The sequence below is a fragment of the Polypterus senegalus genome, chromosome 10 (assembly GCF_016835505.1).
Source record: "Polypterus senegalus isolate Bchr_013 chromosome 10, ASM1683550v1, whole genome shotgun sequence".
NCBI lineage: Eukaryota > Metazoa > Chordata > Cladistia > Polypteriformes > Polypteridae > Polypterus > Polypterus senegalus.
Window position 1 is genome coordinate 133,707,921 of NC_053163.1, and position 24,762 is coordinate 133,732,682.

The window sequence follows — 24,762 nt, forward strand, 5'->3', positions numbered from 1 at the left end:
GAAGGCTTGCTCAGTGGATTTCCAAACAACCAGACTGTTCTCTTTCTTTGCTATCGAGAGATGTGATTAAAGCCCGAGATGGCTTTTTAGGTGAAGTGCGAGGGCTGGCTTCTTGTAGGCGGTCGGTCCTCCAACTCACACACACACACACACACACACACACACAGAGCCCACCTCGCAGCTTCCAACAGAGGGGTTTGTATCTCCTGCGTGCACCCTCGTGGACCTGCCCCACTGCACGCAGCTCCGATAGGTTCAGCACTTCTCACTTGGACAGCATGGCGAAGGGCGCGCTCTTCTTCTTCTTCGTCGGTCTGCTGAACGGCGCTTTCTTTTTCACAGCTGGGCAGCGGCAGGCGGACCGCATCGGGCCAGGAAGTCCGTGGAGGCAGAAGATCCAGTGGCAAAATAACGGACAGATATTCCGACTTCTTACTACCGGCACAGAGTACCACCCGCCGTCCTCCGTGGTGTCAAGGCGCACTGGACCCCACAACGTCTACCTTAGCTCGGACCTGGAAGAAGAGGAAGCCCCGATCAGTAGACGAACTCCCCAGTCTGTCTCAAACCAACAGGCACCGGCCGCGATCCGCCCGTCGGGAGCCAGACAGGCTCCCCAGACCCGCGCAACCTCGGGATCCCCTGGGGCCCGTCGCTTCGCTTCTGATTATCACCGAAAAGTCAACGTCACGTCAGTCACCGAGTTCACCGAGTTCTCTGGCAGCGGGGTCATTCGCGCGGGTACGTTTTCACGTGCCCGTAATGTCGAGCCACTTTTGGAGAGATTCAAGACGGGGGCTTCCAGCCAGGGCACTCTTTCCGGACAGATCGAAGCTAGAGGGCGACAGCAAAGAGAGAACACCGGGGGCAGCTTTACAGAGGAGGTGCCTGCAGTTGATTCTGTGACCCTCAGAGGGGAAGATCTATTGCAGTATTTGCCCCCAGCAGGTTCGCTGGAACAACCGAATGGTGACGCGGGACCAGGCACACGGGATGAGACGCAAGTTCCTTTAGACATGGTGGGAGACGATCCCCGGAGCCCCTACAAAAATATTAGAAACAGCGTCCTGTATAACGCGTACCCCCCTCCTCCTGCTCCTAGAAGCCCGGCTCGACCGCGCAGACCCTCACTATCCGGGTACGGAACCAGGTATTTCCAGAATGGTAAGTTCTTTTTTTGACCAATTTGCCAAGTTCGTGAGGAGCGAGGACTGTGATTGTGAGAACAAACTTGGAGAAAGTAAGCCCTGAAGAAAGACCCTCTGATGAGACGTGCATGCGCACCACTTATTCAGGCAGTACACCTTAATACAAATGCTTTCCTAGGATTTCGATATAACTTTTGGTCTACATGATGATTTGTCAGAATGAAAGTACATTACAATATGCCCCTTAAATACGATTACATTATTTCACTTTGGTAATAAAAATGTAGGACTGCGTTACCATCCACGTTGTCCGCACATGTACGCGTTTTACACACATGAATTACGAATGAATGCCACATAGAATATAAAATATAAAGCAGCCCGCAGATTCAATGAATCCATCGAAATACGCGGAGTGGATCGGACGGAGAGGGCAGCAGACTAAGCTGGAGGGCGAAATAAGAGGACTGGGGATTTAATGGTCAGGTTTAACAAAAATTGTTGCAGTCATCTGAAGGAAAAGTACACACATGGACTGGCATCTTATCTTATCTTATGAACTTGTCTTGAGTGAAGATTGGAAAGCGAAGTTATGGAGTACATTAGCACTTTAGTAGGCGTTTGTCACAGTCAGTTTTCATAGAGAACCTTTCACAATGAGCCTCATCTGCTCTATTAGCTGTGGTAATGGACGGGAATCCGCGGTGTGTCCAGGTCAGTGCCCTCTATGTTTCGCCGTGTAACCCTCAGACAGTCACGTATCTTGTCTGTGTAATAAAGAGGCGCAATACATAACACATTCTCAAGCTTAATCCCCACCACTGACACACCGTGCCACCCAAAATCAACTCATTTAACCTGCACCTGTATAAATGATGGAACAAGCACATCTTATGGTTAAAACATAAATTGCAAGTGAAAGGCGCTATATAAAACAGGAACGTTTTTCAATCAGTACTGGACAATATTCCCAGCACCGTCCTCACTACTCTCTGAATCACTGGGACTGGTTGGTGGTGTGTGTGTGTGTCCATGTTGGAAGAGCTAATCATTCAACTAAAAAGGCAGAAATACGGAAACAACTGAGCTGTACGTGAACAGTGCCTGGGAGTGAGGCTGAGTATTGCAAACTGCTCCATAAAATAAAGCACTTTCAGTAGATATGACAGGCGGTGTGGCCTGATGGTTTGCCATTAGATTATTAATGGCTGTGTTTTCAGCCCAATGCTTACCACTGACTTGTGTGTCTGTACACTCACTGAGTAAATTATGAAGAATACGTGTACCCCTGCTTATTCATGTGATTATCTAATCAGGCAGTCATGTTGCAGTCAGCACCATTATGCAGATCCAGGTCAGGAGTTTCAGTTAATGTTCACATCAAAACCCAGATTTGGGGAAAAATGTGATCTCAGTGATTTTGACTGTGACACGATTGTTGGTGCCAGAAGGACTGGTCTGAGTGTTTCTCTTCCTTCTGATCATCGGGGATTTTCATGCACAACAGTTTCTACAAAAGAAACCTGATAGGGCAAGAGGCCTACAAAAGACCTGACAGTGTTCCAGTAGTTGAAGTAAAGGCGCTATAAACAATAATAAGGTTGAAAGGTCAATTTCCATCATTTACTTGCTATATAATCCTGAGTAAGTCACAGTGGGGAAAGTTGGAAATATTCTGCCAAATACTGTGACCTGATTGTCATTATTGAAAAGCACCATTTAAAATTTGAGTTTGTCTGATGGCGGCTAAGGCCCACAACTATAATCCACCACCAAATTAGTGTGTGACTCACATAATCTGCCTGTACTCCAGTTCAAGTAATATACATTAAAAATCACCTTAGGATTGCTCTTGCTATAGAGAAGCACTATATCTACCTTAATAAAAGAAGAAGTGTCAGTGTGTTTTTATATCTGTGTGTCCATCCAATTGCTGTTTCTATCATTCCAACAGATGGCTCATCACCAGTATTAACACTTCTTTTACAAATCCAGTACCAAATAACATATAACAAAGACATATGCATTGCTTTTGTCATTCTAACAAATGGCACATCACAAACATTAACACTACTTATACAGACCCTGTATCAAATGGCATATAACAGAGATACATGAATTGCATTTATCATTCCAACAGATGGTGCATCACAAACATTTGTAAAAATAATTACTACAAATATTTGTGATGCACCATGTGTTGGAATGACAAATACAATGCATTTTTTTTTGCTTCATGCATTACAAAATACATTCCAGTAGATGTTTCAATGCGAATGTCATGTTACTTAGACTTAAACCCGTCTTAGATGGGTAGCACAGCTAGTATAATATTATTTGTTTGATATACCGCATGACATTCTGGTAAGACATTGCATTGTAAAGCACAAGGATGCCAAATTATTTTGAGTGACTGACACAGCACATATCCGCAAGCAGGTCACCTAAATGTAATCACCTGAGATGTAGAAATATGGAAACAATTGGACTCTACTATTGTGAGATAAAGGATGGCACAGTGGCATAGTGGTAATGTTGCTGCCTCACATGAAGGAGACCGGGGTTGGGGGTTTCCTCCTACCATCCATTGACATTCAGGTTAGGTGGATTGACGATGCTGAAATGGCCTCTGATGTGTGTGGAGTGACGCTCTGAATTGTTGTGCCCAATGCTTGGAGGGGTTGGCTTCAGCGTCTCTCCAATCCTGTTCAGGATATATGTTTGAAAATGGATGGATGAATGGATGGATGGATGATTGCTGCAATTTATGACCTGAATTTCATAGAAGTGTTGTAAGTGTATAAATGGGCAATGTGGCCACTTTACAAGGGACCACCATTTAGATGTAGGCCTTACTTTCATAGAACATATCATATGTGTAGCTCATTTACTTACTCTATTGGACGTTCAGGCGAGGTTTCACCCAAAATCATGACTTTAATTTTATCGTGCGCCCAGCGAGATTTTGGCTGAAATGTCTAAGCAGATGGGACAGCCTGGATCCTCTTGTTGTAGCGGGGATTTGTCAATAGGCTGACTGACACAAAGCTGACAAATGGCGCAGCTTCATACAGTGCTGTTAATGCAGGGTCTGCCAAGCAGGATGTGTGCATTGGTGGATCAAGCGAGCTTCATCTATAGCCTAACAAACACGACCATGTCAGAAGTAAAGTAGGATCAAAGGGCTCCGAGGAGAGTATAAGTGAGATCACGTCTCCTGTCAGATGTCATATTTGTGTCTGAGCCCAGTCACTTCAAGGTGTGTGCTGCTTTCCATTTGGTGATTCTGTTGGCAGAGCTTGTTATACATCTGGTCGGCAGCAGAGGGCAGCATACTGTATACTGTACTGTAGGTATGCACTTACGCAGATTGTGCAGATTAGCATTTTGTAAAACTCTGCAGCACTCCCATCGAAGGTTGCAAGATGCCTCCAATTCCTTTTTACTGCTTGAAAATGATCCTCCTTTGACTTCCTTCATCTCTTCTCAGGGCTACCTGACCTGGTTCCAGATCCCTACTACATTCAGGCAGCGACTTACATCCAGAGGATGCAGATGTATGCACTGAGGTGTGCTGCAGAAGAAAACTGTTTGGCCAGGTACAACACCACACCCCATACCTGCCATGTAACCCATCTGGGCTCCTTCTCCTCTTCAAGCCTTCCTTCTTTCTTTTTACATTTTAGGTCGGCGTACAGGCCGGGTGTGACAGACATTCAGTTCAGAGTTCTGCTACGATTCCCTCAGAGGGTCAAAAACCAAGGAACTGCCGATTTCCTACCCGTCAAACCTCGCCATCAGTGGGAGTGGCACAGCTGTCACCAGTAAGAGGCCACCACTGTTCTGTTCTATTATGGGCTTTACTAGTAGAGTCACTAGGGGGCTAGATGTTTGGGGTTAGGTCATCTATTCATCATTATGTTCTCTAGGCCGCTGGACTGAAACTCAAATATGGTTTCACAAAGAGTAAAGAGAGGAATATGTTTACCCACTGAACTTCTACTGATGCCTCAGGTTGGACAGCAAATCTCTATGTAGACTTTGTCTGTCAGTGACCCAGTCGTTGCCTTCTTATCCTTTTCTTTTCAGACACTACCATAGCATGGATGCATTTAGCAACTATGACCTCCTGGAGGTGTCAACGGGCCGCAAGGTGGCAGAGGGTCACAAAGCCAGCTTCTGCCTGGAGGACACGACCTGTGACCCAGGGTTCAGGCGCCGCTATGCCTGCACGGCGCACACTCAGGTGGGACTGCCTGTTGAACAATGGGTAACAGTTATAAAATGAATTGTGATACCTGGCATTGGTGGTGGGGTCGAGCTTTTGGTGCTAATTATCAGGAGTAATGACGACATGAGATTTCTGAATTTGTCAGAGTGCACTCTGAATGCGCATCTTTCATTAATGTGCTACTACAGGGCCTGGGACCTGGCTGTTACGACACCTACAATGCTAACATCGACTGCCAGTGGATTGACATCACTGACGTTCGTCCAGGAAATTATGTACTTAAGGTAAGGCCACATCGTCCCTCAAATCAAATCAGATAAAACCAAATGGAATTCATTTACTGTAATTGGCAGGGCAGCATGGCAGCACAGTGATTAGTGTTACTGCCATGGATTCACTTTCTACCCCTGGCACTGCCTGTAAGGAGTTTGCATGTTCTCCCCATGTACTCGGCTACTTGCAAAATCCCAAAGATACGCCTTGTAGCTAATCTGGTGATTATGAAGTAGCCTCAGGGGCTTCGACACACCCATCCACACTGCTAAGATTTTGCTTAAAAATGCATACGTTAGTCTCTGTTTTTGCCTTTCAGCCACACAAACCTGACATTTTTAACCCTCAAAAATGGAGACTTTTGAAAATGCTCTCCAGAACTGTATAATCCTGAAAACGCCAGCTTGGAGCTGCAATGTGGATAGGTGTAGACGTTGACTTCTACAAATGCAGTGTAATTGCACTCTGATTGGTTAGTGCTTATTATGTGGCCTTTCCCTGATTGGATCCTGCTCATTACAACGTCTGAATAGTCACCCTTCAGAGATGAAAATCACATTCCACCATAGCACACTTAGAAGAGTTGCTTTCCATGGCGCTTGTTGTGTTGCTTACCTGTATGCGTCTAAATTGTGTTTTACACTGTTCAAATGCTGCTTACATGCACAGAAGTTCAAATAATTTACCATATTATATCATTATATTTACCATAAAATTTGAGTTTAAGTGTCTCCTTCATGAGGTGTTGGATTGGTTTAGAAATGTGACAATCAGGGAGCCATCTTCTTGTCCCCACTCAATTTTAAGCAAACTTCACTCCTGGTTGTCTCCAGACATAAATATTATACGTCTGGCTCAGCGAGACTATGAGGTCCCCAATGCACAAAGAGAAAAGGGGAGAAGAAGGATGGGCCACAAGGCACCGAGTGGTCACTTTTGCTGAAAAGCCCAAGGTAGGGTGTGAGTCTGTCTCAGAACACCTGCCTGCGCTCCTTACAGTGAGGCCAATTTAGAGGAAACAGCGGACTTGAATGACTTTGGATTGTGGGATTGTTTGGAAAAACAAAAGACCATGTAAGAGTTTAATCAATTATATTTTTATCTCTTTTAAACTTTATTGTTTGGAAAGCTTTCACTGGTAATGTCTCAACCAGTATCATTTCAGATTTGCATTGCCGTGACGCCATTTGTTTGCAATATTATGTGGGCACCTGTGCAGTGCAGGCATTGACAACACGACAGATTATTTAAAAATGAGACATATTCAGATTGGAGTTTGCAAATACTAGAAATAAAAGAAAGCCTTATCTGCAAGAGGAGGCTAGCTTCTTGTGCAATCTAATACTTTTTAGCTTTAATGATCTCCTAATCCTCTGCTTATTGTTCACTTCACACATTTGTCTATCCCTCTTGCTTGGTTGTGGGTCTAGTTTAAGTGTAACAACCCCTGCCTGTCTGGCTATTCAGAACTGGCCTTAAAAACCTCACATCACTCGCTCAGATATTGTAATCCCATCCACAGGCAATCATACAAGCATGACAGACTCAGGGAGAATAAGCAAGCAGCATCCAGACCAGGATTTGAGCCCTGGACTCTGAGATGGCATCAATAACATTGTGTTGCTATATTTTATTTACTTAGTAATTTATTAATTGCTTACATAGGCTGAGAAAATGGGCTGATAGAGTGCATTGCTGCATCCACCACCCGATAAACATCCCAGATTGGGACCCAAGTGCAGCCGTGCAATGAGTGACACCACAGCCCCACACAGGAACAGTGTCAGGTTGTTTTTCACAGTCACTTGAGTGCCAATCTTGCCACCAACCCCAAAGTTTTCCCTGCAACTTGTAAGACCTGCTTACAGGGCTGGATTCAGGTTACCATCATACGAAGCAATTGCAGGTTATGGGCCTTGCTCAAGGGCCCAAAGGAGTGCAGTCACTTCTGGCATTTACGGGATTTGAATTGGCATCGTTATGATTGCTGGCGCAGATCCCTGGCCACCACAGTTATTAATTAATTGAACAAATCAACAGTATGTACAATTTTTATCAATAAGGAATAAAGAAGTCATTGATACTATGGAGGTTGCACCTACAGTAGTTCAGCTTAGGTCCAAAACAAGAATGAGCTCCTTGGTTCAGTCCCCATATTTGAAAAGCCAGGTGGTATCAAACTTGAGTACTTCATTCAAAGGCATATCTGCCATCAGGGCATTCTCGGTGCACGTCCAGGGGCCCATGATGGCAATGGGCCTTTTCACTTTTGGAAATGATCAAAGGCGAAAAGAGAACTGAACAGAATTGACTATCCATGCATTGGAATGACCAAGTGAACCCAAGAGAGGTGACAGAGTAATCGACTTTCATGACAAAATCAAGAGTGAGAAATGCCACACTGCATTAAACAACCTGGTGTCTGTGTGCTGCATTGTTAAAGGCATGAACAACCTTCAATTAAGGAGCAAAGTCACCCAGGGTCCTGTGGTGGTCTTAATCTGCCCTTGACTTCATTGACAAAAGGTTGTAGACCATGATAAGCATATTTAATCAAAATGGGAGACAGGGGCCAATGGCAGGGGCACTGGTCCTCATTTCACAGCAATTTTAGTAGTGGTTACACAGTTTTCAGTGGCATAATCTTCACTAGACCGTCCCACTATGTCCCTGTCCAAGGTGGTGCTCTCATCGCCTTTCTAGCATTCTGTGACAAACTCAACAGCTCCTCCTGTCATGCAGCACCACACCAGCTGAGCCTCTGAGCTGAGTTGGCAGAAGTTAGAGATTTTCCTGGAGGACCATAGGGTGAAAGGGACCAATGACCTGCATGTGTTTGGTATCTCAGTCTTTCCCTTCCCTGCCACATATCAAACATACAGGGGTCTACCTGTAGTCTCCACCTGCCTCACTATATCTGTATCAGCTCCACATCTTCTTGTTATTCATATTGGTCCCTAGGGTTCAAATAGCCTCTGTTCTGAGTCCTGATACACTCCATATTTTTCTGTTGTTGTCAAAGGCATCAGTCAGGGTGTCCACCTTTACCTCTAGTTGTATAGACTCTTTGTGCAATCAGTGTGAATCTTTGTGTCTTGATGAACATGTAGCCTGAGTTGTCCATTGTGGCCGCCGTACTCCTACATCAAAGCTCTATGCTCAATTGACCCCGGTTTAGATACCCGTAGGTGCCACTTAAATTCAGGGAGTTTCTTCTGCACTGAATGCCGCAATTGCAGTCAACCGAGCAGCCATTGTTTGGGCAGTGTCTGTGTAACTGCAGGACATATGAGATGAATTCAGCATGAAGGACTCGTGTGGAGCTGTTTACCCATTTGTCAAAGGCCTCAAAGAGACGATGCTTCCAAGAAGTTTGTTTGAGAGCCCTACACAGCAGGCCTGTGACTTTTGTCATCCAGAAGTTGGAAAGCAGGAGTGCGGCAATTGGGGAAAACGATTAGAATGTATTTTAATATTTCACGTGGGCACGACTATTTTTAAAGTTAGTTAGCCACTGTCCCAGAATGAATTTCTTATGTAAATGGTGAATGCTGTAAACAACGGACAGATCCATGGAATAAATTACTTTGAAGGAGTTAGCTGGTAGCAGAGAAAAAAATGGCCAAATGTTCAGCCTCCTGTTTTTGATGGCAGTTTGCCTGACCCTTATGTTAGGGACTGAGGTGTAGTGTCACTTGGGTCCACCAAAGTTAGCTGAACATGAATGACCTCAGAAGTTTAAAGGAACATTCATGAGCCCAGGAACAATCCCAGGTCAGGAACCAGCAGTAGCCTCAACGCGAAACTTAAAAGCTCCTTCTGGTTCTATTTTGAAGAGCTTGGAGTTTGAAGGAGGAAAGCGGAGAGGAGGTCAGAGCTATCTGAAAAGCAAATGAAGAAGGTGAGAAAGAGAGAGGTTTTGTGCTCATTTTTACAACATTAGAACAAGGTTTTTAAAACTTGCCGTGACCCAGTCTTGCCTTTCTTAGTGTCTTTGAGACTCATTCCTTGATGATTGTCAGAACTTTGTAGGGTGGGTTCCCCTTGGAGATACACAGACAATCATCATGGTATTCCCCTTGAAGGATTCTTAGAGCAGGGGTGGTGTCTTACTTGGAGAATCACCGCCTATTGTCAGCTCATGGGAATCGAGGAAGACCTTTAGAGCAATGTCAATTGCTTAATCAACCCGTGACTCATTCACATTAAATACAGCAGTGACTCCCTGCCCACAGGAGACAACCCACGACCCAACCCATAGTTGAAGAAACCCAGCATTACAACATTAGAAAAAGTTTGACAATTTCAGCCCAACAAAGCTTGCCAATCCATCTAATTTCTCCAAAAATTAAAACATCAAGCCAACTTTTGAAGGTCAAAAGTCCTGCTCTGCACCACACTACTTGGTATCTTATTCTATATGTCTGTATGAAGAACAACGCCCAAACATTCCACAAATTTATCTTTAACAAGTTTCCAACTGTCTCCCCGTGTTGGAACTTGCCAAACTCATTTTAAAGTAACAGACTCGATCCACTGTACTAATTCTTTTCATAATTTTAAACACTTCAGTCATGTCCCCTTTAATCTCTGTTTGCTTGAACTGAAAAGGTTGGAGCTCCTTCAGTCTCTCCTCATAGCTCATATCTCTCAGTCCTATCATCAGTCTAGTCACTCTCCTCTGGACTTCAGTGCTGCTATGTCTGTTTTAGGATGTGGAGATCAACCAATGAGCACAGTACGCCAGGCAGCCTCGTTAGTATTTTATAAAGCTTTAGCATAACCTCACTGGACTTGTACTCTACGCATCATGCTAATAACCAGACAAACTTTTAGCTTTTATTATCGCTGCTATACACTGCTTGGATATAGATAAAGAGGAGTGCACTATGGCTCCAAAGCCTTCTCATAAATGGTACTTTCAAGTCTCAAACCTACCGTTATGTATTAAAATCTACCATTTCTGTTTCCTACACATAATACTTTACATTTACTTACATTAAATGTCATAGTCAGATGTCAATGTCAGAGGGGACTGGGCGGTCTCATGGCCTGGAATCCCTACAGATTTTATTTTTTCTCCAGCCGTCTGGAGTTTTTTTTGTTTTTTCTGTCCCCCCTGGCCATTGAACCTTATTCTTATTCGATGTTAATTAATGTTGATTTATTTTGTTTTATAATTGTGTCTTTCATTTTTCTATTCTTTAATATGTAAAGCACTTTGAGCTACTGTTTGTATGAAAATGTGCTATATAAATAAATGTTGTTGTTGTTGTTGTAGTTGAGTAACTAATTAAGGTACTCTTATTGTTGATGATGTCCACTTATGTTTTTCAGTTTCCACTGTGTGTTTAAACAGATCCATGTCTTTATGTATACTAATTCTGCATTTACATTTACATTTATTTTCACAGCAAAAATATTTATCCAAAATGGCTTACTAAGGGGGTCATCATAATCGAGTAACATCAGTCTAGGGACTGTTTTGTTTTGAGCAAGTGTAGTGAGACAGGTTACAAAAGTGGATCACCACAAGTTGAAGAGCTGTAAAGCTAGCATAACAAAAAAAAATCGAAAGTTTGGGTCCATGGCCAAGAAACTCCCCAGACCTTAATCCCATTGAGAACTTGTGGTCAATCCTCAAGAGGTGGGTGGACAGACAAAAACCCACAAATTCTGACATGCTCCAAGCATTGATTATGCAAGAATGGGCTGCCATCACTCAGGATTTGGCCCAGAAGTTGATTGACAGCATGCCAGGGCGAATTGCAGAGGTCTTGAAAAAGAAAGAAGGGCCAACACTGCAAATATTGACTCTTTGCATAAACTTAATGTAACTGCCTTTGAAACTTATGAAATGCTTGTAATTATACTTCAGTATACCATAGAAGCATCTGACAAAAAGATCTAAAAACACTGAAGCAGCAAACGTTGTGAAAACCAATACTTGTGTCATTCTCAAAACTTTTGGCCACGACTGTAGGCAAGCATGAAAGATCTGAATTTAACGTGTGCTGCTACAGGGAGCCTGCTAGTGGCAAGCTGTAGTAATCCCGACATGAAAAGACCAAAGCCTGGATGTGAAGTTGTGTTGCATACTCAGTCAAACAAAGTCTGGTTTTGCAGATGTTATATGGAGTGAATCTGCATCAGCAAGAGACAGTTGAAATGGGATCCGAGAAAGATGGCTGCTCATCGGTCTTCACCACGAGGTTGTGTACTGACTTGGCAGGTCTTAGTGACAATGAGCCAAGATGTACAGAGAAGGGGGCGCCGAACAGACAGGGCGGAGGGGATAACAAGAGATTTGTAACATTTCAATTTGACGTTTCACCTGAGGTCTCGTCACATCACTGTGCGCCTGCTCTCAGTGAAGAGTGCTACATTAAAATAGCGAGAATTGAATTTAATCAAATTAATGCTCAAAAATTGTACCACCCAGGAAAATAAAGATGGTGCCAGAAAAAGTAACATCAAATATAAACCATTAGAAAGCAATGTCGAATCCAAAAACTGGTGCCAAAACTGAGTTCTGCAACCTCCAAAACCCAGTATCCAAATATTTAGTGTAAAAGCTAGAGCCCCAAGAGGTAAGTAGTTAATTTAAAATGAACATAAATCATAACAGATTACTATTTAGGAGGTAAAATAACATCATTAAAAAGTCCAGGTCTATAGCTGCATAGAGTAACATACATAAAGTCAACTTTTTTGTGTTCTGTGGGGTATTTTTTATTGCTTTTGACCTTCAGTTAGGTTGTCACTATGGAGTTTATCCCTGTGGCTTTGTTTTCTGTAGGTTTACACACCTCACAGCTTCTAAATGGTATGTACAAATCTACCAACGGGTGCATTGTGCACTACATTTGTAAGTCACTTTGGATAAAAGCACTATCTGAGTACTCAAATATAAATGTAATGATTAATGCACATAAGGACCTGTGCTGCCTCTTCACTAGCCGGTCTGAAACCTTCAGCAACCTTTCAACTTCGAAATTCCTGTATAAATTCACGATGTACAGACTGTCTGATGAGTCAAGTCGGGTCTCGACTCCCGGGGCTGAAAACAGATGCTGGCATCAAGCAGCACTCCAGACAGTGGAGCTTTGCTGCAAGAAAGAACGAAGGAGCGTTGGGCAAATATTGACAAGCTGGTCTATAAAGTGTGGGTAGACATAAGAGGCGTGCGGATGTGTGCTCAAGAGAAAGAAGTCGGAGCTTTCACACGGTGGCCAGATCTGCCTTGCTAAATGAATGCACTGAAGTGCTCATAAAACTGCCACAAAGTCTATTTTAAAAGTATTTAATCTCACAGTGATGTTCAGGAAAAGACTTTGGAATATGTGCACCCATTTTTACTTTACACTGCAGAGTGCCAGAAGGAGAAGGTGCATTTGACGGAGCTGAAATCTGACCAACTTTCTCTCTTTATTTGCTCCAAACAGGTCACGGTGAACCCCAGTTTCGTTGTGCAAGAGCTGGACTTCTCAAATAACATTGTGAGATGTGACATCACCTACACTGGCACCTACGTGTCAACGCGTAACTGTAGGATATCCAGGTGAGTGCCAGGCCAGAGACACTGGCAGTGCCAGGAAACACTGGGGTGGTGATACTGTTACTAATGGGGAAGGTTCCAGAACAAATGGTGCTAAGAGGCTCTGAGAAAGCTAAAGTTGGATAGTAAGCACCAGAGGTGAAAGTAGTGAGAAAAGCACTATATAAATGTAAAAAATTATTATTATTATCATTAAGTGGGTATGAAGGCATTGGTGCAAGTGCAAGCTGCAAGGATTCTCAATGTTATATTCTGTGTACAAAACGAAGCACAATCACTGGGCAATAGTTCACCCACATGAACACACAAAAACTTGATCACAAAAATTAAATATATACCAGAAAGAGCTTGTCAGTCAGCACACAGAATGTAAATCACAAGTATATGAAGTAATGCTGAAGGCAGAGGGTGTCACATTAAGTTAAAGGAATACTCCATCCAAACATGATATTCTTTATATGTTACTTACCCCGTGTAGTTATTAGTGGTGACTGACAATTTTTAATCTCATGTTTTCAAGCAAAGTGGAGAGAAAAGGGTTTATGATCTAATCGAAGGCAATAATGAACAAAGCTGTGCAATGGCAAAAAATGTGAAAAACATCCTTGGATAAAAGAAAAAAAAAAATCTCACGTTACCTGCGTCACATAATCCACATGTCAGTTATCCAGTCTTATGCACAAGATATGAAAAATGCATGTTTTTTTTTTTACTAAAATATTTTTAAATAGTTGCTTCCAGAGTAATTAAAAGAGAAAAATGAACGTGCCATGGGAATGAAGACAGGACTCTTGACCGATGAATTAGGAGGAGAGGCGGGTCTTCAATTCTAAAAGTCAATCCGATGAGGCTTTAGTTTTCTCCTTATGACCAGCACTGATTATTCTGGAAGCAACTATTTACTACAAATAAATAATCAAAATAATAAGTAGAGCAAAATTAACAAAGCTGATATGGACTGGCAGAAAATGGTTTAAAATGAATGAAAAAGATAAGAATGTATATATAATATGCATGGAAGTATGTATATACATACACAAAGGTACACCAAAAAAGAGCTGGATCTCCATTAGGACAACCGTTTAATGTCCTGATGAAAATAAAAATAAATAAATAAATAAAATGTTTAATGTGGTGATCTGTATGAGGTGATGCCCTGAGGTTGCGATAAATGGCCTTTTCTTTTGTTAGGAGTTCCATCTGTCACTAAAGCAGGTCTGTGAGTGATCAACATCCTCCGGGTGTGACGTTGGTGAAGTGTCCTGAAGACCAGCAATGGCAGGACTTGTGCCGTTTGTACCGGGAAGTGATGTCAGTCATCCTCTGCTGACTTCTCTTCCATTGTAAAGTTAACAGAAACTGTGTTAGTTCGGGTGCATTGTTCTTTTTTCTTTCCTTTTAAAATAAGCTGAACATCTGCCCATGAGGCACTGCCCATGATTCCCTGTTTGACTACATGTACTAAATATAGTGTACTGTCCAGGGAAGAAGAAACGCCTGGCTGAGACATGGCATGTGTGACATATCCCATCATCACACGATGGCTATGTAAAATGGTAAAGCAATACACGTAGCATCCAGCCTGATGAATTAATTCTGAAAACACCGAAATACTGGATAGGTTGGGATTCTCAGATTTGATGTTTTAACTTTGATATTTTGTGCTTTTACTGATCAGTTTTCATTTACTAACTTTCAAGTTTTTTAAAACTTGGTGCCTGTCCTTGCTTTTGGTTTTCGCTTTAGCTCAGTGGTTGCTCTCATTTGCTGGTCTTTTATTCACATATTTGCTGTAAGTCATGCCTTTTTATCCTTGTGTCCATATTGGTAGCCATATAATCATAACCCTGTTTAATCGAAGTGAAAATTAAAAAAAAAAAAAGAGTTAAACTAGTTTATTCACTAAGACGAATTCATGATTCCACTATTACTGTAAGTATTTTGATGCATTCACATTTTCCAGAACTGAACTCTTAAAATTATTAATTAAAATAGCACTTTGCAGCTGGGAATGATAAAGCCTTCTTAATGGACACAAGAAAAGAAGACTGCAATCCCCTGCTATGTCCCCCATAAGGTCTGGTTATGCAGACCTTCACTTTGAAGGGTTTATTGGTTTATAGGGCTAGTCTTGTCATTTTTGCACAATAAAATTCTTACTTAAATGTGCTTATCAACATGCAACACGTTCCCATTACAGAGTACAGCTATCTTACCTTGAAACTTCTGTCTTCCACATGTGAAAAATCTCACAACGCAATTTTGAATTCTACAGATAAACCTGTGTTTGGATTAACTGTATGACAACCGTAACCAAATTGACATAACGCTTAAACAAAGAGAAACATATCAAGGGCTAAGACAGGCAAAGATGTGAGAATCCCTTGTTGGGGGGCAGACAGTCTTTACTTGTAGTCAGATTCGCTTCTCTTTACTGAGCTATTTTTAATTATTTTAGTGTATGTATCTTAGTATGCTTTCCAGGGTAAACAAAAATGGAACTCTTCTTTTGAGTAAAGTGACCACTTGTTACTTTGAAACAATCCACAGAGAAACAGTTATCTCCCAGCTTAATGTATAATGTAATGTAATGTAATGTATAATATAATGTAATGTATAATCTCCCAGCACAGTTACAGATACCACAGATCAGGTAGTAAACAATAAGGGTTCATAGACGCCTCCAGTGCTGAAAAGACAAACTGCTAGTGATTTGCAAATTTCAGGGGCAGACTTGGAAAAAATGTCAAGCCTCTTATATACTGTACATCAAGTTTCAGATCAAATTTATGAGCAATTTAAGTGCTTCAGAATCTCCATTCATGAGATGTGGTCTGAAAGAATCCCCCATTGAGACTTTATATCGGTGTCTGGTCGAGATTTTTAGAGTGAAAACGAAACTGGCAATGCCAATGGGCTGTGATTATACTTTATATAACATTTTCACGTATACACTTTAGTTTTTGTTTGACTTAATAGAAAGAAAACAACATTGTACTCTGATTCTTGAAAAATAAATAATAATAAGTTACATTTCATGAGCGCCTTTCACAAACCCAAAGTTGCTTTACATACAGAGTAAAAAAAAATTATACAGATGACAAAAGTTTGTAGAAGAGGAAAGTTTTCAGTTGAGATTTAAAAGTGCAGAAAGAGGAGCAATCACGGAGAGACTGAGGAAGAGAGTTCCAGAATTGGGGGGCCATAACATTGAAGGATCTGCCTCTCAGGGTGCGTGGGACAGTAAGGAGATTACTGCTTGAGGACCTGAGAGAGCGACAAGGAGTGTAAGGAGCTGGTAGCTGAGTGAGGTAGAGGGGGACAAGCAAGGTAATGTAGGGCTTTGAAGGTGAGAAGCAGAATCTTGAATTTTAATCCTTGATTGAACCGGTAGATAGATAGATAGATAGATAGATAGATAGATAGATAGATAGATAGATAGATAGATGAATGACACTATATGATAGATAGATAGATAGATAGATAGATAGATAGATAGATAGATAGATGAATGGCACTATATGATAGATAGATAGATAGATAGATAGATAGATAGATAGATAGATAGATAGATAGATAGATAGATAAAGGCACTATATAATAGATAGATAGATAGATAGATAGATAGATAGATAGATAGATAGATAGATAGATACTAACCAGTGAAGCTGGGAAAGAACAGGGGAGATGTGAGTAAAAACGCTTTGTGTGGTTGAGGACTCTGGCTGCGAAGTTCTGAATAAATCTTAGTGGGACGGTGGGGTCACATGCAAACAATAGGACAACCATAGAATCAAAATCAAGGCATCTTTAAACAGAGCATTGCAAACCTGCAGGCCCCTGGATTAAAGTAATAAAATGAAAAGATGCAGCAACCTTTACAACTCTTATATTTATTTGTACTTGACTCCTTTGTAATATTGCACCTGTGATTGTATTTTTACTTTTTACTGCTGGTCATCTACTTTTGTCCCGTCTTAACGTCTGACCACTCTCTTCACTTAAAGTTGTCTGGTGAAATCTTTACACTTGAGGTTATTAAAGTTACTTTTAGGGTTTGTAACAGTCATCTAGGGCTTTGTTACTTGGTGCTTGAAATTTATTTTATGGTTCTTCATTTCTGTCTTGATTCAAATTATACACCCTTATCACTGCCTACTTTAGTTATGCCTGGCCATTGCATGGGTTTTTCTTTGTACTCTCATTCCAATGTCACTTATGATCAGGGCCGGCACCACTATTAAGGCAAACTAGGCATTCACCTAGGGTGCAGATCATATGGGTTAATCCAGCCACACTGTTTAGTTACCGAACAGTCGGTTGACGCACTAATAAGCTTGGCCTAGGGTGCACAATAATCTAGCATGGGCACTGCTTAAGATTATTTATCTTGCTTTGTTTAGATCGTATCTGCACATTTGCTCATTTGAATTTACTTTTGACCTTTTCTGCAATAGTTCTATGACACTCCCTACTCTTGCCACTGCCTATGCCAAGTGTTTTGTCGTCTTAGGGTCCTAGGGTGATCCTATCCTCCCCTTTATTAAGCAGAATACTCCAAATCCCACACTCTTGACACACTGCCATGACAGAATGCTATTGTAGTTCAACACTTTCACCTTTCGTTTACATCTGTAACTCCAAGCAATTAGATAGAGCACCAGAACAGACAACGAGAAGCTGCAAATGTATTAATGCCCAAAATATAAGAGAGGACAGTACAAATGTTGGCAAAATAATGATCAAATATTTAAATTTTTAGACATCAAAAATAAAAACTATACCTATGCACTAAATATTAATTTCTCTTATAACTCATTTGAATTCACCGTTGACCTTTTCTGTAAGGGTTGTATGATTCTCCCTGCCATTCACCCCACTTTATTCCCGAGATCTTAACTTGTGAGTGATAGAAATTATTCTTTTACAGGCAACTGTCCATATTCACAGCACTATTGAGTACCTGTTGTTAGGACACATAATGGTTGTTATGGGCCTGTCCTGGGACGTTGAGACCTGGGAACTGTGGCACAACAGATATAAACGGTCTTCCATGACAATCTATCCTAATCTGAGCTACGGATTAAAAAAAAAAAAACAATCTTTACACTTGCTAAAAACCTTTGTGCTTCATTTGTTTGTGCATTGATGTTTTGCTTGTGTCTTTGACTTTTTTTCTTGCTCATCATTTTGGCCTTGACACACATACAGTATTTCTCTGATATCCTGGTTTTGGCCTATTTCTGATTCATGTTCTTGTCCTGGTCAATCCATATCTGCCCTGCAGATATAACAGTGGGTAAGGATTGGGGTTCCAGTTATGGAGATAAACATCTGCCATGAAATGACATTACACATGTACAGCAGCCTGACAAATACATGCTACTAGAGAAGAATTGTTACATTTATAGCCCATCACGCACTGCGTCATTGCTGGTAAGCATTGTGCTGGTAAAGCAAACAGTGCAATAAAAACTTCCAGAAGAGTTAGAACATACTGTCCTCATACTGTACATTCATATTTGTATTTTGTGGGCTTAGTGTTCTCATTATTCATTCCCATACTGCTTTAAAGAGTACACAATGCTGAAGTGCTGACCTTTTTTGTATGTTGTTTTGCATAAAGGTGTCTGCTAAGTGAATAAATATAAATGTAAACATGTTATAGTTCCAATCAAGTGTTTGTTTTTTTGCAGATTTCCCAATTTTTATCCAAAAAACATTTAGGTCAGGTTGATTGGCTTTTCTAAATTTGCCCAGTGTTTAAGCATGAAGGCCAGTTGATCCATCCATATTTGATTCGTGTTTTGTATGTAGTGCTACTAGCCTCCCACAGCTCTACAACTGGACTCATTGAATGGAAGGATAATCATGAATTTATAAATACTAGGGGGCTTTGCCCCTTGCTCACTTCGCTCACTTCGCTCACCAGTCCCCAGGCCACTCGCGTATGAGGATGTGGATGTACATTTTAATACGAATGGCATATCAAGATCTCGTTTGGTGTCCATGTTATCCACGGTATATGTACTACATTACCTTTCTTGGATACATCCTTCTTTCAATAATAATTTGGGTGGTGGAAGACCGTATGGTGTTAACAGTTGTAGATATTCTACGGGATATTGAAAGTTGATGTTTTCATCTTCCGTACGATCACCACCAACTGTTTCAGCATAGTCCATTGATACGCATTTAACCAATTTGCTGTGTAACTGATCGACAATTTTGGCGTTAATTCATTTAAGTTCATCGTTTCTCGGTGCTAGGATTGCTCGTGTACTCATTTCTTCTGTTGATAACCCTTCGTGATGAAATTCTTCAATAAGATTTGGACATAATACATCTTCTTTTATTGGGAACTTAAAGTGAAGAAAACATAAAAATTTATAAAAGCTGAGAGAGCAGGAACAGTGTCTGACAAAAGCAACCACACGAATAAGAGGTGAAAGGACCATGGTCTTGTTTGAATATGGTTGAGAGGAGGACGTGACTTGAAAAAATCTCATGGCCAAAGTCTCGTCTCGTGGGACTTGAAATTATCTCTTTGAAAAAGCCTTATCTCAGGATTTCCTTTTATAATAGAGAGATATTTAATGTAGCACATCTGACATGATGGATGCTGCTAAAGCAGATTTCAAGTTATTCATATTTTTCCCTGATACCTATTGAGTGTTTTTCGATGCACGGAGGAAAATTCTAGAAATTATATAACTAATCTGTGACACAGCCTTGGTCATACAAAAAAAAAGTGGTGTCAGCATAGGCTGGTAATTTGGTTTGTGCTCCTGTCACACATTTCCAATGTCCATGTTTAGTTGTGGCCTGTGTGAGTATCCTGGGATGAAGACATCATGTGGGTTATGTTGTATGTGTGGGGGTGAGCGGACCCTATAATGGACTGGAGCTTTTTTCATGGCCCTTTCCTGCCTTGAACCAAGTGCTGTTGGGATAGGCTGCCATTTCCTTGAATTGTATTGGGATGTTTTATATTACATTAAAATATGTAATGTAATGCAATATTGAGTTATATTAAGGTCATAGAGGCCTTTAATGACCTCTTGGGCACCGCAATCAGCAGTCTGCGGAGAGAATGTCAACCTTGTCGAAAGGTTTACTTACCTTGGCAGTGAGATTCATGTCTCTGGTGACTCTTCCTATGAAGTCAGTAGAAGAATTGGGAGAGCATGGGGGGCAGGTGGGGTCATCAGGTTGCTGGAAAGGGGTGTGTGGCGCTCCTGATATCTTTGCAAAAGGACAAAGTTCCAAGTCTTTAGAGTTCTGGGCTTCCTATTTTGATATATGGTTGAGCGACATGGATGCTATCCAGTGACTTGAGACAAAGACTGGACTCCTTTGGTAGTGTGTCTCTTTGGAGAATCCTTGGGTACAGCTGGTTTGACTTTGTGTCGAAGGAGTGGTTGCTCATGGAGTCCCAAATGAGGCACATTATCTGCATCATGAGGGAGGGTCAGTTACAGCACTACATCCATGTGTCGCGATTCCCAGAGGGTGATCCAACTCGGATGATGCCTATTGTTGAGGACCCGAGTGACTGGACTAGGCCAAGGGTACGCCCACGTAACACCTATCTATGGCAGATAGATGGTCATTCATGGAGGGTGGGACTGGACAGCATGTTTGTCTGTGGGGTTGCCAACCAGAATCCAGAGCTGTTTTGTTGTGTGGTGGGTGCGGCAACATGCTGTACCAGTGCAGGCTCCCTAACCTGACCTGACCTGTAAAGTGCATTTTCTGATTGCTATATAATATGATGTATCCATAGATTTCTCAATAAGAATTATAATGCAACATGTCTATAATAAATGATATTTTTTAAACTAATGGCATTTAATACTATGAGTGACAATTGCAAACACTTCTTTCACATGAGTACATAAGGCATTGCACAGTAAGGGTTGCTCCCATGGCTCTGCAGGTTAAGTCATTCCATATTCACTTTGCAAAAGGAAAGCACTAAGAAGCATTAACCTGTGGAACTGCATCCTGGAGTAAGAAATGACAAGTCGTGCATCCCACAGTTCCACCCTTGATCAAAATGATTTTAAATGAACAATGCTGATTCTTCTTCCTTTGCTTTTCTTGCTGGTGTCTTTGCAGCTACTGAACTGGAGGGAGTGGTGGCCACTGAGAAGAGACAGGCCAGAGAGCTCATTTTATGCAAGGCTGGTGAATATAAGTAGCATGGAGACAGAGCTCCAAATCCACAAGACCCTGTATCCCTACAATGTCAGCCACTGTGCAAGTCCCAGCTCACTGGAGCTGTATTTTTTTATACTTTGATGACTTTGTTTTTTTATGGATTTTTGAGGTTGTGTGTTTGAGTGAAAGTCCAATTTGAATCCTCTACTTAAGCCTCACCTTCTTGGTTTCAATATTTTCCTCTTGATTGAGCACTGATACACAACTTTTCCATTCCTATATTTTTTTTTAATTATTTGCATATTTCAGTAGGTAAATAATAGCAGATGTCAAGTAACCATGACCTGCGGGGTAGCAGTCATCTAGAGAATGGTCATTATTGTCTACAATCCCAGTTGGTGGTAAACTCTAAGCACAATCCCAATCTGGAACATTCCTGTATCTCAGTGGTGCAGGACACCAAAGCCTGTGGAAACGTCTACCCACCTGATTATCATGATAGACCCTAAGTGCTTAGCATCCATCATATCCACGTGTGAACATACTGTTTTTGCACAAGACAGTACCATCCCAATAAAGGTGTATCGATGCCCAAGTAAGTGTCTCAGAAGTGTGCTAGTCCACACCTGCTCTCAGTGACAGTCATTTAAAATGATAGCATAGCCTATTGTGAACATGAAATAACTAAAGATTTCCACTGCCATCCCTAACTTTTGCAATTTCAGTCTTTGAGGCCAGCTAGCACGTCATTGTTTCTCCATTTAGTTCATCCATTTGGTTCCCACTGACTTTCAGTACAGTTAAAATGTGTACTCCATTCTTGGTGATTCTCACTTTTACAGTTGGTATGGCCACATATTCCCATCATTTTAACAGGTGATAATGTGAGTTCATTCTCACTAATTCCCATTTCATATCTTGCATCATCTATTTCTAGAACTATTATGTATTACACATCTAATTGGCAATTCACTTTTCAGTCCTTTTTACAATTCTTACCTGCACTTCCATTCTACCAATTTGTATTCATTACAGTCCATGTTTGCGTGGCCATTCCTTGAAGATCACCTGCTCACATCCATTTTTATTCATTAACTTTCATTGATTACAGTTCAGAGTTGTGTGTCCCTTTATTTTTCAATTTTATTTGCACTCCTTTTCCCACTGATTCTTATTTCGTAGTATTCATATTGGAGCGTCCCTTCCCACTAATTTTCCCACACTCCAGGTCACATTTACATTTCCTGTAATTCTCATTTTTAAATTGGTGTGTTTATTTCCATTCATTTGCAAGTGTCTATTAATCTGAATTTGTTGCAATTACAGTACTGATCTTCTTGACCATTTCCACTGATTTTCACCCATTACAGCTCCAGTTTGCATATCCATTTCCACTAATACTCACTTTTAAAATTCTCATTTTAATGTCCATTCACAATGATTAGCACTGATTACAGATCATATTTGCCCATCAATTCCCACAAGTTCTCTTTTCCTTTATTTTTTTTTAATAATGCATCCCTTTCCATTAATTGTTATTCTTTACAGTCCAAAGTTCCTTGTTTATTTCCCATGGTTTTCATTTCAAATGAAATGTTGGGGACCAACCGGTTCACCTGGTTTACTAAAATAATAATCCAAACCAAAATAACAGGCGCATGCGGTCTCTTCGGCCGTTGGCTGCCATGTGACAAGGCTCTGAAGAGCGGTCAGCCTTTAAGACTGAGCTCCATCCAGTCAAATGAGACACCTGCTTCCAGGAGCGCCCAGCTGTTATAGTTCGTAGAGCAGAAGGGGCGGAGTCAATTGTCCTCATTGGGCATCTTCTCAGAGCTGTAGGTGGGAAAAAAGACAAGACAGTCAACAATTGCACCCCTTGTGTTCCGGGGTGGTAATGCAACCTTTAATGAGCCTGGAGGATGACACTCTGACGTGCATAAGTGACACCATTGATTGCACTAATTTATCCCAGCTCATATTTACCTGACTGTTTCTGCTAATTCCCATTCTAAAATGTGTTATTTAAATTCAATGCAGTCCAAATCTGATTGCCAATTACCATAAATTCTGATTAATTATATTTGCATATCTTTTCCTCAAATCCTCATTTTCACAATTTTTTTAAAAAAATTGCAGTTCGTGCTTACAAGTAAATAACCTCAGATTGATTTTTTTATATGCTTTATTAATCCTTGAGGGGAACTTGTCTTGTCACATGACCTTTGGAGTCAGAGCACAGGGTCATCCAGATTAAGGGCTTTGCTCATAGGCCCAATAGCATAGGATCCCATCTGGCAGTAACAAGATTTGAACCAGCAACCTTCTAAATACCAGTGCAGAGCCACCACTGTGCCTTGTCAGAAAGCAATTGTCAGTTTTAAAGTTCTTCATGTACAGTTATATCAGCTGAATTTCCGACTTGTGTCCATTAATTCTTTTAAGTTCCCTTCTTATATGTCTGTCTTTTCCCACCAATTATTCTCTACAGTTTATATCTGCATTTCCATTTGCAATAATTCTCATTTTAAAGATGTAATCATTTAATAATTCCTACTTATTCTCATGGATTACAGTCCTCACTTGCATGACCATTTCCACGCATACTCAGTTCTAAAGTTCCCATTTTCATATCCATTCACATTTATTTTCAAAGGACTGCTCTTCAGCTTTGTACATTCAGTTCCATTAACTCTCATTCATTACTGCCCACATTTGAGTGTCCATTCCGAACAGTTCTTATTAATTACAGCAATTCTTTCTAAAGTATTTTCCAGTAATTCTCATTTTTGCAATCCTTATATGTTCATCTGTTCCTGTTCTCACTTTTAAAGCTGTTATTATGCCTACAAGTTGAACTAACTGGCATTCCTTTCTGTCCTAATTTGAGTGTCCTTTTCTATTTATTTATTTTTGTTCCATTCATTGTAAGCTTTTCATATGCACACTTCTCTCCCAGTAATCCTCACGGTCTCTAAAGCTCCATTTTGAAATCCAACTATGAACGTTCTGACTATTGCAGTGATTTATAGAGACTGTAAACTGACTCTACCCAAACACCTCCAGCATCTAAAGCCCTGAAGGTGCCCATAACCAGAAATCCTACACATTCAGAACATTCTCGACAGACACAAACAGCTGCCTCATTGTCTCGAACCCTTTCACAACATCCATCAGCCCTTTAGAGCTCCTTCATCGTTTACATTGTGGCTAAAGGCTTAATTCTTTCATTTACACTCTGAACTAGGCATCTTTAAATTCTTAAAACAGTCAAAGATTATGTTTTATCCCCTTGTCTATATCTGCTGTTACGTACCTGCCATGCATTATGTCATCTTGTACTGTAATGTTTATTGCAATGTAAAGTTTTTTTGCTGATAATACTCAGTGAA

General features: G+C 41.0%; 1 protein-coding gene across 1 annotated transcript; it reads left to right on the top strand.

The window, feature by feature from the left end:
* Window positions 1-218: 218 nt before the first annotated feature.
* Window positions 219-24,762, top strand: LOC120537645 (protein-lysine 6-oxidase-like). The gene is made up of 7 exons (XM_039766737.1): window positions 219-1,164; window positions 4,639-4,747; window positions 4,835-4,972; window positions 5,238-5,394; window positions 5,568-5,663; window positions 13,098-13,213; window positions 21,332-24,762. The coding sequence occupies exons 1-7, from the start codon at window positions 279-281 to the stop codon at window positions 21,336-21,338; spliced, it is 1,509 nt and encodes a 502-aa protein (XP_039622671.1). The 5' UTR covers window positions 219-278; the 3' UTR covers window positions 21,339-24,762.